Raw genomic sequence first — 19,506 nt, forward strand, 5'->3', positions numbered from 1 at the left:
TTATTATTCACTTGAATTAGTCCCCTACTGGGTTAATAAGTTGAATGACCTCAGAGGAGGGGTTAGAGCTGGGGCAGAGTGAGATGAGGGCAAAGGTGTGAGGGATCAAGTATGAGAGTTTTTTGGCAAAAACAAGTCTTTAGCTGGGTGCTCCAAATTCATGTAACTTTGCTACTAAAAGTTCAGCTTATATATATCTTTTCACTAGAGAGTCTCTCCTATATAATGTCTTTTAATATAGGCCCATTGGAATTCATTAAGACTTAATCCTGGACACAGCTGGTTTAATTGAGTGTAAGAGCAATCGTTGAGATTAGATTGAGGAATAAAAAGCAAATAGCAACAAAATTAATACGTGTTTTGTTTGGAATTAATATCCATAAATGTCTAACGCACAGAAGCTTCAGCTGTATAGGTTGAGTACTTAAACAGGTACAAGTGACTATTAGTATGAGTAAATTTTACACAATTGGCTTTGAAATTGGTTCTTTTATTGATGAGGAGTAAGATCAGTATTTCTTTTGCAATATTAACTAGCATTAACTAAAAATTGATGTCTTCTCTTTAATCTCTTTACCACAATTTCTCACTCTCATGAAACAATGTACAGAAGTACCATGTAGAGAGACAGCAGTATGTCCTCAATAAGAATAATTACACCCTTAACCTAATTTATAGAGTAAGACTTTAGCTTTGGGACAAGTTCCTTAATCTTTTTATTCTGTATGCAGAAAAGTTCCCCATTTTGGAGCCATTACTAGAAATGATTTATGGTCTCTGCCATTGGATTTACTCAGAGATGTTTGATTGCCAACCAAAAAATCCCACTTTGCCTGCTGCTGCTGGTTGGCACTAAAGAAAGGTGAAAATAGATAAAATATTTGCTCCTCCTGAAGTATATAAATATTTGCTGCCTTAGTCAAAGGACTCCAGAAGAGTGCAAAAGGAAGAAGTGCTCTGTATGACACTGTTAGGATATGATGCATCCTATGGAGAAGTCCTTGTCCACCTACAGAGAACCCCATTCCCAGTTGTCTAGGAAGTGTTTCTTGCCTAAAGAATACACAGTGTAGTCCCCATAACTCCTAACCTCAACCCGACATCAGTATTATCATAATCACATATATAGGACCTTACTTCTTACCTCATTCACTTGGTACTTGCAATGTTCTTGGGCATCTTTGAACAGAGTGTAAAAGCTTCATGCAAAGGAATGCACACTCTGATATGTGCCTTCAGGACAAGCACTTGTTTGGTCACTAAATTCTCAAAGGTCAGTGATTTAATTTTAAGAGCTGTTCAATAATTAAAACAGAGATTTAAAGTGGAATCTTTGTATATATTCCAATATTAAGCAGAAGTGCTCTGTGCTTTGACTTTTATCACTGTTAGATAAAAGAAAAATGTTAAAATGGATCAATAAGGCTTTGATTTCCCTGTTCCTTTGTAAAAATGCATCACACAAATGTTAGCCTCTGAAGCTTGGCTGATTTGTGCGATAGAAGGTGTGTCACACTATTATTGTGCTGCTAAAATATGTAATGAAGTTCATTTCTGAATCAGTAATTTACAATGGAGTTAGGGACAAGGACTATGGAAATTAAAACTAAAAATGCTGAGAATGTGGCACTACAATTACTAGGAGATTATGGAAAAGAAGTAAGAAGATTGAATTAAAGTAAATAAATAGAATTACAAGGTTTTTCATGTGTAATAACAGGCTCCCTATCTAGCTGTTCAAGCAACAGTCAAAGCTATTGGGCTACTAAATTATATATTATTGGTAAATAATTTGAAAAAGCCATAATTCAATTCTTAACCCTGTCTTATTGCAACAACTGAAAGTAGTTCCTGCTGCTAAGGATTAGTGGAAGTCAACTGAGCTTATCATCAACTCCCTAAATGCTGATCATCAGCAGCAAAGGATAAAACCGTGAGTTAATGTGTTAGAGGAAGTGGCCTTAATTCACCCTTCTTGGTCAAGTGATTGCAAACAGTGTCTGAAGGTGTCACCATGCTGCAAAGATGTGACACGTGTGTTCTTCACATAGCAAAGAAAGTTTTCTGTAAGATCTTCACCACCACCCTGTGGCGACACCAAAATATTGCAAGAGTTGAGTTGCCCTGGCTTGAACCTGGGACATCGTGTCCACCGTGCTCTGAGGAAAAGGAAGGACCATGTGCAGCAATTCCCTGCTCTACTTGAATGAACTTCTGTAGCCAAATTAACCTCGCTGCTCTGATGAGAAGAAACAAGAGCCACAATGAACAATCCTTTCCTCTTTACCCATTAAGCATCTGAAATTTTCTAAGCCTGCTGAGCCTCAGCCTCCCTTCTCAATTAAAAGTTTGAGTCATTAAAAAACAGCTCATCCTGCCAGTTAGAATTAATGTCATACATTAGTTACCAATACTTTGATGGAGTCTGCAGTTAGTCTGGTTTGATGCATTTTTTACAGACAACCAAGAAAACTGCTGTAGAAATAGCCTTAAAGACAAATGTTTCCCTCAGCTGCTTTTTAGTGCCTTGTCTCATCCCAGAATAATGATTTGAAAATCATTACATGGGAGCAAGAGTTCATCATTTGCTCTTAAAAAACATTGCATGTGGAAGGCAGGAGATGCAGGGGTTTTCAGACTGTGCTAATTACCTTTGTTAGGAGATGAATATGACAGCAATGAGCACGATGGTTAATTAGACATACCTGACCTTACTAGCAGAGCAGTTTCTAAACACTTTTTCAGTATCTCTAAAGTCTGGGTGTGCTTATAGGAAAGGGCCGTGATGTACCTGGGGCTCCCCCTTTCTTCCTAAGCAGTTTCAGCTTTCCTGAAAAAACATCCCTGTGAGAAACAGTTGATAAATCCTACATCACCTTGTGTTTGGAGAGAAACTCAGTCCTCGAAGAGCAGTGGTACTCCTTCCTCTGCTGACCTCTGCCCTGTCAGATCTGCCCTTCTGAACTTCACTGACATGGCTCCAGTGATGTGGATGGACACCTTGAAACCCCTTCTTGCCGCAGAGTGGTTTGGCTGCCATTGCAGGTGTCCCACTCTGAATGCTTAGAACATTAAAATGACTCAGATGAATGTTGTCCAGGTGTCAATCACACACACCCCCCCACCCCAAGATGCACAACAGAAATGTAGGATGTAATGATGTAGTGTAAACAGAGGGAAGGTGTGATGGATACGGGTCACTTGTGTGGCGCAACCTGCCGTAGGTGTCCGCAGAGACATTTGGGGGTGCCACATGGAGTTCATAAAGGAGATGTAGGTGTAAACACATGTGCATACACACACACGTATCTGTTTTTCAAAACCAGAGTTTAAATACCTAATAGTGGCAGTAGGTGAGTTCTCAGCTCCAGGCCCTGGACAAGTTCTGACTGCAGTGACTTAAGATTAACAAAAAAAAGTGTAATGCTGGCAGCTTATACTGTTTTGTCATATTCTCACAATTACACATCCTCTAAATAGTTACAGTAACCAGATTTTGTAAAGCATTTAGAAACACATTGATTTGTGTAGGGAGTATTTGTGAGCTTTCCTTACAAGCAACATGGTGTGCTGTTTTTCACTGCTGAGTTTTTAATTTCTCCTTTGGTTCTGGAACATGAAAAGGCCCAAGTCCTTGTCTCTGTTACCAAGCACAGATCATTATGCAGCCTTTGGAAAAAACCTAAGCAAACAACAACAACAACAACAACAAAAGAATCTAATACAAGCAGTGCTATTTCTGTGCAAACTAAAAGCACCATCTGATAAATCAGCTCTCAAGGAACTTAAAAGTTGATAGTACAGAACGGTTTACAGGATTTAGCCTGACTGTCCAAGCATGAAATAAAATGCACAAATGGGCTCATTCTGGCCAGATGAACCAGAGGGTCCTTATAAAGCCTATTGATTGCTACGTCCTACTCCAGTGTCTGCTTAGGGTATGTTTTTATGTCATCCAATCTATCTCACTAAGTGCCTTTCACTTTAATGTTGGAGCACTCAGCACACATCCCACTGCAGCAACAGCCACCTTGGGAGGCAGAAACTCTCTTCTTTGAGATGAACCAAAAAATATAAAAGCCTGGATGCAGGAAAGAGTGGTAAAGAATTAGCAAACTAACTATTGTGCTAGCATTTGAACTCATCAAAACATTTCTGATAAAAAGATTTCAGCAACGTATGTTATTTTGTTAAAGCTGGCGAGTCTCAGCAAAAGATCATTTTTGGCACAGCCTGGAGCAGGAAGGACACAAGCACACTTTTCAGATGTAGCCCTCTGCCTTGTCAGAATAATGAGATACAAAAAACTTCGCCAAATCAGAGAAGTTGAATCCCCAGCTGTGTTGCCCATTGCTCTATTAAGCAGAGAGGTAAGCCTGTTCACACATATGTGCAGAACACGCCTTTTGGGTGAACCCCTTTAAATGGTTTTGCTTTTGTTCCAAAGAAATCAAAATGTAATCCTCCTTACCTGCACTGCAGTACTTAACTCACCATCCTGTGTTAGCAGGAACTTTATTAGCACAGAAGCTGCACCTGCATGCAAGGGGTACTGTCCTCTGCCAGGACAAGGTAAAGCACACTAACCACAGGCTGAGACAGCAACGAGTATGGGCTTTGCTTGAACAATGAAGACTTCAATACCAGAACCAGGCGTAGGCATTGTTAAAATGAACTTGTGCTGGGAAGTACTGAAGCTTTTACTGGGAAACCAAGAGAAGATGGTGTGACTTTTTTCTTTAAAATACCAGAAGAAATATGGCAGTTGATACATTTCTGCATCAAAAAGGAAATTCTGTAGACAATTTAAAAAAACCACAACAATTTTAAAACTGCACAATAAAGTTTTATAAGACAGAGATGAGGAATTTTAGCTTTGTATATTATTTAATTCCAATATGTACAATAAGAGAAAAATAATAGGAATGTAAGTTCGTACTTATTTCCAGAAAATAGATTCATTTGACAAACAATGTTTGAAGAGTAAATAAACCTTGCAATGCAGTTACTCCAGAACAAATGCACATCAAACTACTGCAGTCCTGCACATTGTACTTCAGCCGTCAACAGCCAATTCCTCTGCTCTGCAGCCAGGACACTTCATTTACAACATGTGTAACAGCACACACACCGGGTGAGATGCACAAAGCAATGTACGAAGGTACAATGTTACAAAACACCAAAATAAAATACATATGCAAGTTATCCCTATTTACAACAAAGAGTTTTAAATTAGAGATAGTTCAGAAGGCATCTCCTACGTACAAATGCCACACATATAGAAAAAAAAAACCAGAAAGGCAGTCAGAGAAAGGTACTATGTTAGTTATGGCTAAAGACCTTTGGCTCCAAAATTGTGATATAATTATTTCCAAAAGACAACTAAAATGTGGAACATTTGAAAAGTCTGTCTTTGAACTCAGTTCTTACACTGACCACTAAAATTTAATGTGAAATTTAGCATGGCAAGAGCCACTTGTAAAACAATCTTATTATTTTATACATCAAATGCTCTGAGTTGGATGCAATTATGGTTTGGCATTTTCCTAACTCAGTGGAAACACATTTGAGGACAATTATATTTTACTGCATCTCATGCAAAAAGTCTGAGGTTATCTGCACAGCAGGTCATCAGGCAGGCTCTGGCTGGGCTTTATCTAAATGAGGCACAAATGTTCTTAGTACTTGCTCTAGAATTTTTTATAGTAACTTAAAGCATGCAAGTGGAAAAGAACAGATGTTGCTGTTGCCATCACAGCTTTCTGATTATATATATATATATATATATATAAAATAAGTTTTGTCACCAGAAGAAGAATTGCTAGAATTCAAACTTCCACATTTTAGCTGCAACTTCTTCCCACAGACTCTGAAGTGAGGCTAACTCCCAAGTAAATATTTGTCTTAATTGCTGAATAATAAAATGGTGTGTTTTCATTTCACTATAATTTGTTTAAAAGACTATGGCATAGTATAAATTTGGCCTGTCTTACTATATTTGAACTTAAATCTGTTGCAAGGTCATGTTGCAAAGAAATACAACCATGTCTATTCAAAGGGTACTATATGTAGAACTGTCCTGAGTAATCTGCACCATATTTTTTTTTAGCTCTTTGAAATTCACTTTTTGAGAAAAAAACCTGCTGCATTCAAAACCATATGCAAAGATTTCTGTTCATTTTTCGGGTTAAGGCACCAGCACTAATACATGGGAAGAGCCTTCATGGGCACTGACATGTTAAAAGAAAGATCCCCAAGCCTTTTTTTTCTAGCACCCCACAGAACCAAGTGCTGGAAGGAAGCAGGTTTCAGCAAAGAAACATATGTAAGTGTAGATCTCATAATATCTTCAGGTCCAGCTGGCAAAGTTTCTGGGTGAGCACCGCAATCCAATTTCTGCCTTCTTTTGCACTTAGAACAAGTATTTCAAAATGTGATTATGAAAAACATCATCTTCACTCACACCGTACATCCATCTCGTTGGTTTACGGGCCTGAACACGGCAAGCACCCACAAAAATGGGTATGTTAAGAAACACAAAAGGCTTACTCATTTGAGGGGAAGGGGATGCATCCATGCCTGCATTTGGAAGTCTGCTCCTTGTGTTTAAGTTGAGCATTTAGAATTACCTGTTTAAAAAATTCTGAGCAGCAATGGCTGGCTTAAACGTCAAGAGAAATATACAAGCAGCTTTTCCCACTGACTTCCCCATGCATTTTCTTTCAGCTGGATCATTACAGATGTCAGTGTGCACTTCCAGCTCTTAACTAGTTTAGGTCATCTCCCATTGCTATGGGAAAGCACAAGCAATGAAGTTCACTATGCAGGGCACGATTTGGCTGAGCATAGCACACTTTGCCTTACTGCTGAGCTATATACACAAGGCATTTGAAATGTCAAAAGATGTAATTTAAAATTAAAACCACAAACCTGGGCTTTGCAGAAGTGGCCACAAAGTTATGAAATCACAAAACCTAGTTACTAGTGGGCTTCACAACACTGATGATAAATAAAAATATGGAGGTAACAATAGTAGTAGGAACAAATACATCCTTAAAAGAAGGCTTTTTTACATTGTTGTTAAAATGCCTAGTGTTTAGCCCCTTGTTTGTTTTTCATATATTACAGATCCATGACAAAGCTTGTGCCCATTGTCAAAGAATATCCTTGGATCTATCCTAATCATCAGGTAATGCCCCTAATCAGCAGCACAGGATAAAGTATTGTAAAGACATTCATAGCAAATCAGTTCTGAAACATACTGAGTCTTTATTTCCTTCCATATACCCAGCAGTCTTGTCATCCTTGATGAGAGCAAGCAAGCAGAAATTATCAGTGCTACAAACATCAGGATCATCTTTCTTCGGGTGGTTTTTAAAAAGTTATTCTCCCAGATCAGCTTCATTCCACAGATGAATTGAAGTAATGCAAATCATGGATTGCATATGCTGGTCAGAGCTGACCTTAATCAAGTCAGATTCTTCCCCTTCTAGTGGGGACTGATGACATGAAGACAAAAATCCATCTCTGGTCCACACAATATCTTTATCCCTTCCAGCAAGGATTTCTCTTTCTTTTTGAAGAAGTTATTGGTCAAAACCCATTGTCAACTGACTGTGTACAAGAAGCATGGATCCAGACCGCTTCAATATATTTACATTACTATTTATTAATTTTCTAAGTCCAGCTATATGAATAAAAAGCATGAGACCTATGTAACACAGCCAGCAGTCACCATGTACTGTCTCAACTCTAATTTTGTACATTCACATTATCTCTGTGCGAAAATAAAAATGTATTTTTTACACAGAGAAATAAGCATATTGGAAATACAAAGGAGAGTCTTCCAGGTGAAGAAATGTGTGAAAAAGCAATACAAAAGCTCTACATTGAAGAGCATACATGCATGCAATATATTGCTCTGACTGAAATTAATCAATCTGAGATGCCCTGGGCTCCTCTTGTTTCCACTTGTGTGCAATAAATGCACATATCTTTACAGTCCATTTCATACTCTGTTCGTGTTTGTATAGGACAGAATAAAATTTCCCTGTTCCAATCTGGAACATGGTAAGGCCTTGCGGGATGTTGTCCTGCCATTTGGCAATGTAATAGAAAAAAAAGACAGGAAGGATTAGGGTCCACTATATTTGCAATAGCTGGTTAATCACATGGGATATCTGCACGATTTTAATGGGTGGTCTGTGCTCAGTGCTCCAGAAGGAAGGAGAAAATTCTCCTTGCTGACACATCCTGAACAAAAAATTCCTCCCTATCCAAAATTTGGCCATCAATATAAGGTTAAGAAAAATGAAATGTTACAATGACCTGCATGATTCCATTACTACTTCAAACATAACCAAGAAACAGAGGTCGAATACTGCTGTTCCTGACTAACAGCAAGTTGTCTTTGTCAGAAGAGAGACTGCTCTTCATCAGCAATGCTGACACTTGGCAACATGGACTTCAGAGCAGCCTTGACAAACTTCTTTCTTATCCAAGTCAAAGGCTGTATTCCTGGCTCAAGGGAACCCAAGGTTCTGCCTCCGAAACGGGAGATTCGCTGAGCTCAAGTAAGCTTGACTGTATCTCCAAGGTCCTCCTCTGGAGTGAGTCTCCCTCTGTGCTGATGTCCTTCCAGGTCCTTGGCCCCTCACTTTTTAAAGGGAGTGAGTTTGTTGAAGGTATGCCAGAAGAGGGACGGCTTCCTCTTGGGCTCTGCCAGGGCAAAGACCTGCTGCTGCGGGATGCTGGTAGGCACGGTGATGTGTCGCTGGTGAAGGGGATGCAGGGTTTGGTGTGGAGGAGGCATGGGACACCCATTATAGCTCACACCTGCAGAAGAACAGTTGGACAAAGCACTGAGTCAGCCAGGGATATTTAAGCACAGAGCCAGGGGACATGATCAATTTTGCCATGATCTTGAATGGCAGAACTACTAAGGGTCACTTTTTCTGATGCTTGACTTTTTAATTGCTGCACTGATTTGGGTTAAGAAGACAGCAGTACTGGTAAAAACAATAATAGAATTACCAAAAACAAGCAGCAGTTTCACACAGTTGGACTATATTGTTTGCATAAGTAAATACTGGTATTTCAAAGGAATGACTCCAAACAGCAGATACTAGTACTTCAGTCCACTCTCAGAATAAGACTGGTTAAAATACTGCTACCAACAAAAATGTTGCTTCTTCCATTTGAAATATATTTTTCTGGGTTAATGTTGTTAAGACTTTGAGCTTTGCACATTCAGAACAGAATCTCCTAATCACAAACTTAAGCCACTTCCCTGAAAATTCAGACAGTTTCTAGGGGTATCTATTGCTTGATAAAGAGAAAATGCTTTAAGAATATTAATCCCAGGGAACAGAAGACAATCTAACATCAACTCCTTCACTCCCAAACTTGGACTTAAATCTTGTTCCCCTTCTCTCTCAGCACACTAAAGATTTACCCGAGTTTGACTTTCAAATGGACAAAATCTGTTCTGATTTGTTTCTGTTGTGATTATTTTCTGAGAGAGGAAATGAATAAAAAAGCCATTTCCAGATAAAGAAGCTTCTGGTCCATCCTTCCTTCCAGAGGAATCCCAGAAGAAGCCATTTTGACTGTTATTGCAAATAATATAACAATGTGACTTGCAAAAAGAATTTTAGGACATTTTAAAGAAGAATTGGTAAAGAAGAACAAGCTCTTTGAGTAAAAGCAAAGGAAGGAATTGTAACACTCATCTCTAATTTAACCTGTGCATTCAATTCCTCACAACCTTGCCTTACCTTTTGAGTTTTTTTCTCTAATATACAGAATACTGACTTGTCTGTTTGAAGAAGCTCAAGGAGCTGACAGATTTAGCAGTTTACAGAGATACTGGAATTTAATATTAAAATACAGATTAATGGCAATTATTGAGCTCCATGTAAACTACAAAAAATGTTTTTAAAAGACTGAAGAACTCAGCCACAGTCAGACTGTGCTATCTTCTAACGAGAAGAACAATGGAACACAGTAAGAAGGTAACACAATTCTGAACACCCACCTTTCATTTTTCCTTGCCTTGACTTACGGGCATTCTGCATGGCTTGTTTCTTCTGGTTTTCTGAGATTTCCATACCTACATCAAAGTGTAAATTAGGACACTAGTACAAAATTACCGTATCTAATACCTGATTACATTAAATGAAAACAAATAAGTAAACTGTGTCCTAAACAATTTTTAGTAAATCTTAGTAGCAATACACCTGAAGCTTTTAGAAGTATATTTTATACTGTCATATGAATTTAAAGAGGGTTTTCCACTGGGATAATGATAGATAAGTCCAGATAACAAGAGGTGTAAAAAAAAAAAAAAAGTAAATTAACATTTCTGAAATCTACAAGTCATCAAGTGATAGATCACAAATGCAGAATCCCTTTATTTTTCACTCGCTCTGAGCTAACCTGGGTAACAAACTGGAGTCACTGCTGTTTCAGTAATACAAATTTTGGTATCTTTCCCTTCACTCAGAGGAGAGTATCACAAAATCTGGCAGGTGCTGAAGAAGGCTATGATGGGGTTTTGGCTGCATCATTCTTGGGCTGGATCCCTCGCTTAGGTTTCTCATATGCCTGTTGACATACTTGTGTGACTTACATGAAGCACATGGGTACTACTATGCTATTTACTGTCGTGTGACAGGTGTATGGCTGAGCTGTGGTGAGTAGAGATGACAGACATCTGCTAGAAGGTGGCACCAGAGACTGGTGCTGTCTGGAGCCCGGGTAGAGGCATTCCAGTTTCCTCTCCCTGTGCACAACACAGCTGAGATACATGGAAATGTCACATTTGCACAAAGTGACAACAGGGTGCACATGCTGTTTCATTTCATGCTGTGCATAAGGCTGCACTCATTTCACACATAAGCACAGAGAGAGCACAGAAGTTGTGGCTCAAAGCCAGAATGAAATGTCTGCTTCGGTTCCATTTTGCATCTTCCCTCACTTCTCTATACTTGTAAAACTCCCTTTGTTTTTCCTCCTGAACTTATGAAGAAGTTATTACAAATCAGCCTCTTAACTTAAAACATCCATAATTTCTGGGTAGCAGAAGTTTTGTTTTATTTTATTCTGCAGGGTGGTTCTTTTTTTTTTCTTTTTTTTCCTTTATAGAAACAAGGAAACAGATTTTAGAAAACGAAAGCAATTTCATCAAGAGAGATCACTCCACTTTCTTAGGGTTACTATTAGTGGTTTGGAGAAGGATTTTCTGGCTGTGGCCTTTTCTCTCATATATTCATAAAAGCTAAGAAAAGCTAGATATGGTTTGGGAGACAATGACTCACACCAAAGTGTCTTTGAAAATAGAAGTAAAATGCCATTTGCAGTTTTGAACTGAAAGTGTATTATTTGTTCTCTGAGTGGTCAGATTAGAGGCTTTGTGTATAGTCCAGCAAGATAGCTTACACAATCAACAAGATAAATTTAAACCTGAGGTTGAGAATAGTGGTGTTTTTCCACTGGTTTTGGCTAAAGGAAATATTCAATTATACAAAAAAAAAGAAGAAATTTTAGAAAAGAAACAGTCTTCTAGTTAATGGAGAAAACATTCATGCCACTGTGACTCACAAGACCAATGGACATTAGGTATTACAACTCAACTATCTTTCCTCTGGTTCATCATACCTGTCCCAAAACAGGAACATCAGAATAGTGAGTTCGAACACTTGAAAAGCAACTTTACAGAAGGTTGAATGTTACATGGGTAGAAAAGAATGCATGTGCCTATGGGCCATTATCAAACACACAGTTTCTCTTCTAACTGGTTTGGGTTTTTTCCCCCCACTACATTGCACTGTGCCTGAAGACCTTATGAAATTCTTGTACTGAGCAACCATGAGAATTTGTGACCCAGCCCCAAAATAAGGGTTAGTGCTATTATGACAAATCTCACTGCCAGTGCCACTAGTGTTGAATGGTTAGTCTTTTGAATATCATATGTTGATTTTCATGAGGTCCCAGCAGAAGAAATAGTTTGCAGTTTCCTCATGCTTGGGGATTTCTGCAGCAGTGTCACTTAGGAGGAATGGTAACACCAAGACAGACCTGTGGCTGCCCAGGGCAGAGCCTCAAGCGCTTCCTGAGAAATAGCATTTAACTTGCTCAACATACTTTCCCAGCGCTCCATGAAGTAACCACCCAGGAGGCAGTGCAGAGCTCAAGAATGCTTCTTCTTAGAAAGGATGGAAATGGAAGTGTTCATTTGTTCACTTTTTATCTTCTTTATCTCAGTCCTGCTCACAAAAGTGCAGGAGCTGTGATTTACTCAGTAGCATCCTTCTTTCTTCTTGCCACTGTATTATGGTTCTCATTGTACACTGGACTGGAGTTGTTCTGTAACTTTGTTGTAAGAGGGGCTCTGTGGACAATTATGATCCAATCCTCAGCTCTATTACCCTCTGCTCACCTTCACCCTTTTGCACTATTTTCGAGTTCTGTTTAGGTGAATTAGGGAAAGAAGCTGCCTCCCATCCCCATGAGCACAAGGTGACAGAGCAAGCTCCACACAGAGCAAGGCATGCAAGTCATCAGTATTGTCCCACAAACACCGACTGTAATGTCACATTCAGTGTGACATTCAGCACTGGAGAAGAGTCAGGTTTGCATAGTCTGAGAGAAGTTTAGCTGTGGCTCCCTCACTGTTTACTCTAAACTCAAGATGATTGGGATTAATTGCAACAGTTGGTGCAATGCGGAAGGCTTAAAACTGGTTTTTAAATTGAGAATGAATTGGCAAACTTTGAAGAATTTTCTTCTGCTTATGGATTATCTAAAATACATATGGAAGGGGCCTTATTTTCATCATAGTTACAACAGTATCAAATGAGAGAGAGCCACTAAGATCAAAAAGGTTACATTTGTAATGTAAGGGTTATTCCTGTCTTCCTACTATTCTGATCAAGTGTTTTACATGAACATGACTTGGCATCTTGTTTTAAGTTTTAATAATTTCTGAATTGTATCATCCACTTTACTGCACTTCCAGTGTTAACCAGATGTCAATCCAAAGCCTTAGCCTCAAGAGTGTTGCAAAGAAGTTCTCATGCAGCTGACAGACACAGATGCACTATTATGACTTTTCAGAAATAGTAAAAAGAGTTTTCATTTTTAATTAGTGTTGCTATTTTCTTTGTATATGTTTTGTGAATGGAATTTTCCTGGAGCTTTTGTCACTGATCTTAAAGGAAGCATGAAACTATAGAAAACAAAAAAAAGCAATCCTAACTATACATCGACACAGAAGACACACTGACCTTAGAGTGCCCCACAGGCTGCAGGTCTAAAATCAGTTCTAGGATTTACTACCTTTTTTCCTGCCCACTCAAGGTTTAGCTTCATTTCTCTGTGCCAGTGCCAGAGCAGTCACTGCCCCAGTGATGCTGTTGCTGGGTCTCTAGTTAATGACACCATACAACTGCATAGGCCTCCTGGACACAGGAAGTGCTACAATACGACACAGACATTATAAATCTACAATTACTGCTGCTTGGCTTTGTACAAAAAGTGTCCTTTATAAATAGATATTTTTGACCAATCGTTCCTGCAAAAGTGCTAGGATTTTAGATGGATTTTTACTATTGGTTGGTCTTTGTGAATTGCATCTTGTTGTATCTCATCTCTCATTCTGCTCCATAATGCACCAGAATCATATGAGTGACACTACCTGCCATGGACCTTTGGCCCACAGTGACAGGGCAAACACACCTGAATAGGCTTCACTTACACAGCTAAACATTGTGTCAGGGACACCAGCTCAAGAAGACAGAGTGCATGTCTGTACAAAACAAAGAACTGCAAAAGCAAGTTTGTTTTAACCACTGTTCAGAAATTGTTCCGCTCACCCATTTCTTTGTCTTCTCGAACTCGTCTCCTTTCACTTTCACATGCCTCCATCCATCTCTTTTTATCCTCCTGTTTTTTTGCACAGAACAAATGAATCTCTTCTGTTGTTCTGTTTATTATCTTAAAAGCATTCTTGACATTGATGTTAAAATCTTTGTCTTTGCCATCTTCGGTGTCCACAATTTCCATCTCATCCATGTCAATACGATCCTTGTAGTACAAGATGTCCCTTCTCAGCAAGTCCTTCTTACAGAAGACAAGCTGATGATCAAAAAGGAAGAAAGTCCTCTGCTGGCTTTTGCCTTGTTTTGATATTTTGGTCAGTTCTCCAGAGTGGATCAGTTCTGAGCTCCTGGCTAGCACATCTGGTCCCTAGGAAAGCAGATATAGAGATACAGAGATATGTAGTAAGTAAATAATATTTTAAGATCTCACTGTGTGTCTACCCAATCTCACTATGCAATCAAGTCATAAGTTCACTCACTTTTCTTGTATTTTTATTATTAGATTTGAAATGTCACACAATGTAAATAATATCATAGAGGTAAATTCAATCAATGTGGTTCTGCCCTACTTTATTTCTGCATAAACAGAAGGAAAGATTTAAGTCAATGAAACAGGCTCCTGTTCTGACAGAACTACCAAGATTCCAAATGAGATTCAACAGGCCTAGCATTTTTAAAAGCTCCATTTTTTCATCTCATCTCAAAGGCAAGTGTCCATGTTAATACATGCTGCTCTCCCTGAACTATAAACAAGGTTAATCAGTAACAGAAACATTGCAAATGAAGCAACTGGACTTTTAACTGAGCAACGACCACTTGAAAAGTAGACACCATAAACAACCACCTACGCAGAAGGGCATACCCTGCAGGGGACATCAAGTATTGTACACAGGTCCTTTGCCCAGGAAAGGCACAGGCTGACACTCACCTCCCAGTCTACGATAGAAACTTGCCAACGTGCAATCTTGTCTATGCTTTCTAGTCTCCGTTTTCGCTCGTTGATGAGGCATGCCACGTTCTTCATGGCCTCATATGCAGCTTTTATGTTGCTATAATCACTGGGAAATGTAAGCACATTTCAAGGGTCACTTATACAATGGACATGATGCAATCACAAACCATGGAAATGATGCAACCACAGTGCCTGCAGTATTAGCCCACATTATCCACTTATCCCTCTACTAAGGTACTTAAATAAGAGAAACCTAATTCCCACTATTCCAAACCCCACACAGCAGCCTGTACAATTCAGTGCTGCTGTACTGCTGGGTTCATCCAGGAGCAAATTATTAGACTGGTGGAAGGATGCAGAAGAGGTAGATTAATGAACTGCAACACTGTGTCTACTGAAAACAATGGTAGAATGCTCACTGACCTCAGTGATAGCTGTATTTCACCAAAGATCTGTGTTTTTAAGCAAGATTTTAGTGGGATTTTTTGGGAAAGGCGTTCTTTTAATCATATTTAACAGTTGTATTTTCTCCTTCTTGTTCCCAATGACTGGGTCAATGAACATAAATGGAGAATGCTAGGTGGACAGGAAAATAAACCAAAAGCAACTCCACACAGGGTGAGAGAGGAACTTAAGAACAGGAGCAGCAGAGAGAGGAATTAAAGGAGACAATATGAAGAAAGCATCCCATTTCCACGGGACAAATGTGTTAGAGCCATGATGGCCATCTTTCTCTTCCTGCTTTGGGATTAATGTAATCAACTCAGGCCAATCCTCCTGTCCTCCTTCCAATGCCCTGCTCCCCTCCTTCTTTCCTGAGCTGCCAACATGCTTATGAATCTCCCCAAGCTTGAAGGTAGGTAGGCTTTTTTTCTCCTCTGAATAGCATCCATCACTCCTTCACCTTCTTCAAATGGAGTCTCTCACAAAAGAGGAGGGAAGAGACATATTTCTTGCCTAAGGAGTCCCAGCAGAGGAGCTGTTTTTCCTCCTTTATCAGAAGGCCTCTTGCAGAAAAGGGAGTCAAAGGAGAAAACAGCATGAACCAGAAATAAATCCTGCTAAGGGGTTAGCACTGCTGTCCTTTTTATCTGCTTCTGTCTCAGCTCCAATTTTCATTGGCTGCTGCTGATGGATGTACTTTCCTTCTTAATGTGTGCATTCTCTCCTCTCTTTATTTATATCTGTGGAAACTCTATTCTGTCACACTGAATACAGAAAGTGAGACTAACAATAACAAGATCCTACTATGGTCAGAGAGAGGTCCCACAGGTTGACCACATGATATCCATACTGCTACACTTGCCCTTCCTTATCTCAGTTCCTTTTTTCTCTGTTGGCATTTATTACACACTTGCTACACAACTTGTGGCCTTCACAGTAGGCTGTGCATATTGGAACTTCAAGTTTTTTACAGAAACAAAATGCAACCAAAACCCCCCAGCTGGCTGGAGCTTTCCCAAGGCTCCATGTGTAGGTCTGCCTGTTTGTGAGCATCTCTGAACAGTGGGTGCCTCTCTGTGCTTGAAGGCACTTGTGGATCCTGTGCCACACAAGAGGAAAACAGGTACTATGGGTGGAAGGTGGCAAGACCTCGCTGTCACTTTATCTGCACGTTTAATAGCTCACAGAATAATCTTTCTAAAATTAGCAGCAGTGAAAGAGAAAGTCTTTCTAGTAATTGTTATTGCAACACTTCCCAGGTAGTCACAGAACTGAATAGAGGCATTTCACCTCTAAACTTCAGTACTTGACACACCTCGTATTTTGCCCCTGGAAAAAATCCAGTGGTCTCCAAGGGGAGTTTTCTCAAGGTTAAAGTACTGACTTTGACCAAGGAAGCATTGCCTCAGGCTTCATGTGGACTTTGAGCACAGGGGTCACAATGGAATATTTTCTTGTAATTATACAAGATAAAAAGACAGACACTTACAGATAAAATCTTAATTTAGTCAAAGATGTAATCAGCGCAGGGGTATACCAGAAATGTTAATAATCTGCAATTTCAATTTTTATTTATGCCAGCTGGAAATCTAATATCTGGATTTTACTGCAAACTAAGGTAATGTTAATTACTAAGTTTCTAAAACAAATTACCTCAGGTTGTATTTTTTTTCCAAGGCACCCACAACTTTTATGGGCCTTCCCCTCTTCTTCTTTGGATTTCCCTCTCCTTGATTTTTTTGGCCCACTGGCCTTTTTTTCACTCTAAATTACACATCCCTCTCTGCATCTTATTTAAATACCATCTCCTTTTCCTTCTCCCTCTTTGACTTAGTCCTCATTGTGTCTTGCATCCTCTCAGTCCCCTCTGCTGCATTTTCAGATACTGTTTTTGTGGCTGACTGTGATGGTTCCAAGATGCCCTGTTTATCGTGGTCCATGGCAGTTTTATTCCTGATCTCAAAAGCTTCAATGTTGTGTCACCCAGAAAACTTGATCAATTAGGTGTTAACGGCTGTTACAGAATTTGTTATTTTAGTCCTCTCACCTGTGCTCCTGAGTGGTGTATTTGAGCAACTCTGCAAGCTGCAGAGGATATTTGCAGATTTTCTGAACAGGCGTGAGAAGAAAACCATCAATAGCAATGTCAATCATCTGCTGCAGCAAGCGACAGGCCTCAAAGAAGTGGCGGTATTTGCCCTGCTTCATCAGTTTGGAGAGCTCAATGCAGGCACTGGGATGATTGTTGCAATACTCTGAATAAATAGCAAAGCCTTCTTGCTATTTAAAAAAAAAAAGTTTACAACTTTAGTAAAGTATTTGTCTATAAAGGAGAAAAGCTATTTTTGTGACATCTATTATATGTAATTAGATTAAGTAATCCATTTTTTCTATATTGCTTCTAGTCTGATCAGCCTTGAAACTATGCAGAAATCTACTTTGTAGCTGTCCTCAAACTACGTACCCTTCTTTGTCAGAACACAGAAATAAAGGTTTTTTCTTGAGGTAGGACAATCAAACCCACTTTAAGAAGAATTTTTCTTTGGGGAAGACAGCTACAGGCTTTGCACATCTCTGTCAAGAACTCCCAGCCTATTTCCCCACTACCTACTTTCCTTAATGTCTTTATGAAGATTTTGCATGCTGAATATGAGGTCACTGCAAGTAATCCAGCTCATCTGTGATCATTACAGTTTTGACAAGGCAACTTACAATTGTTTATAAAATGACATAAAGATGAGGAGAAATCTAAAACAAATATTTAATTAATTGCAAGTTACTTTACATTCTAAAATGCTGACAGTTTTGTATGTAAGAAGCACTTGTTAGTAAAATCTCCCCCTAATATGGTAACTTGGCTTTTTATTATGATATTTTGCTAATTTCATAAATAAAATCAACTTTTTCAACCTACGTGTTGAAGAAAACATGACCCTATTTCACTTAGATGAGGTTCCTCTTTGTTGTACTGTTTCTCAAGATCCTTCAGAAACTTCCTTTGGAACTTGTAAATATCTTCAATATTTCCAAAAATGGTGCTTAACTGAGCGGTGGTGAACATTCCTGTATGTTTGCGACACTGCCGAATGTAACCCTGAAATGAAATAAAAGCACTCCTTAGGCTCAGGATGTGAGGCAGTCCTACCCTGAACAAAATCATTTGAGCTGGCAAGACCCCTGAGGTCTCCAGGCAAGGGAGTGGTTTCCCAGCCACACACACATAAAAGCACAAGTTCAGATCTGAGCCTGAGATGTTCACATGTGGATTCCTGGGGTCCTGTCTTGGGGTACCCCAAATGAACCAGGGAACCTCCCGAGTGCAAAGGCCACTCACATCTCCCTGTTAGGAATACATTGCAGGGACTGACCTCCAGGAACAGCTGCTGTGCTCACAGTGTCACAGCAGTTGTGGCACCAGGGCTCAGAGAGTGCAAAGGTTAACTGATGTGATAGGGGCTATCTGCCAGGCTCCTCGATTTGGCTGCTGTCAGGCAGCTTTGGGAGCTCCTGCAAACAGTGTTGGGAGCAAACAGCTGAAATACCCTTGAAGTTGCTCTGGTGAGGTTTACCAGGAAGCAACACTGACTGTTGCTGGCACTGTTAGGAATATTCCTGTCTCCTCCACAGCCATCTGCTCTGAGAGCTGCGCAGTGGCTATGCTGCAAGCCAGCTACCGCATTTCCTACTGCACAACAAGGAGAGCTAATTCCTGTGCAGCTCCTGTAATGTGGCCTGCAGACACTTCTTGAATGTAGAACATGTTTTATGGCTATACTCTAGCTTCACGATCCTGGCCAGCCTGAGTGATTCATTCTAGGGCTGAGCTTGCAAATTTGGGTTACTATCTGTGTAGCTTTTCTGGCTTAGTCTTACTTGAGTGTATTTTCAGCCTCATGTTTTACTTGCACCACCCTACAGATTCACTCTGAGGACAGCAGACTATCTCTGCCTCACATCTTGAGCATGGTCCATTGCTTGCTTCTCTTCTTGGGAAATGTGTGCTTGCTCTCTTGTACTAAACTCAGAGGCTTGCCAGATATTAAAAAACAGGTATAGGATATATGTATTAGAGAAAATCAATTAATTAATATATGCCTAATTCTTAACAGGTCAGTAAAATATGAGTATCATGTCCTAGAACTCAGCTAACCATGGCAGCAGCATAGCAGAGCATACAAATTCTTCCCTGATCTTTCATGCACACAATCAATTTTACCAGTTTAAGTAAAT

At 39.5% G+C, this 19,506-nt stretch overlaps 1 protein-coding gene across 1 annotated transcript in view; it reads right to left on the bottom strand.

Annotated features, from left to right (window-relative positions):
- Positions 1 to 7,649: 7,649 nt before the first annotated feature.
- Positions 7,650 to 19,506, bottom strand: part of LOC116992882 — a 229,940-nt gene continuing 218,083 nt past the window's right edge. Inside the window, 6 exon segments of the mRNA XM_033052980.2 lie at positions 7,650 to 8,835; positions 10,037 to 10,111; positions 13,875 to 14,247; positions 14,809 to 14,938; positions 17,324 to 17,556; positions 18,191 to 18,370. Coding sequence (XP_032908871.1) covers positions 8,654 to 8,835; positions 10,037 to 10,111; positions 13,875 to 14,247; positions 14,809 to 14,938; positions 17,324 to 17,556; positions 18,191 to 18,370 — 1,173 coding nt within the window. The 3' untranslated portion in view covers positions 7,650 to 8,653.

The sequence above is a fragment of the Catharus ustulatus genome, chromosome 2 (genome assembly GCF_009819885.2).
Source record: "Catharus ustulatus isolate bCatUst1 chromosome 2, bCatUst1.pri.v2, whole genome shotgun sequence".
NCBI classification, from domain to species: domain Eukaryota; kingdom Metazoa; phylum Chordata; class Aves; order Passeriformes; family Turdidae; genus Catharus; species Catharus ustulatus.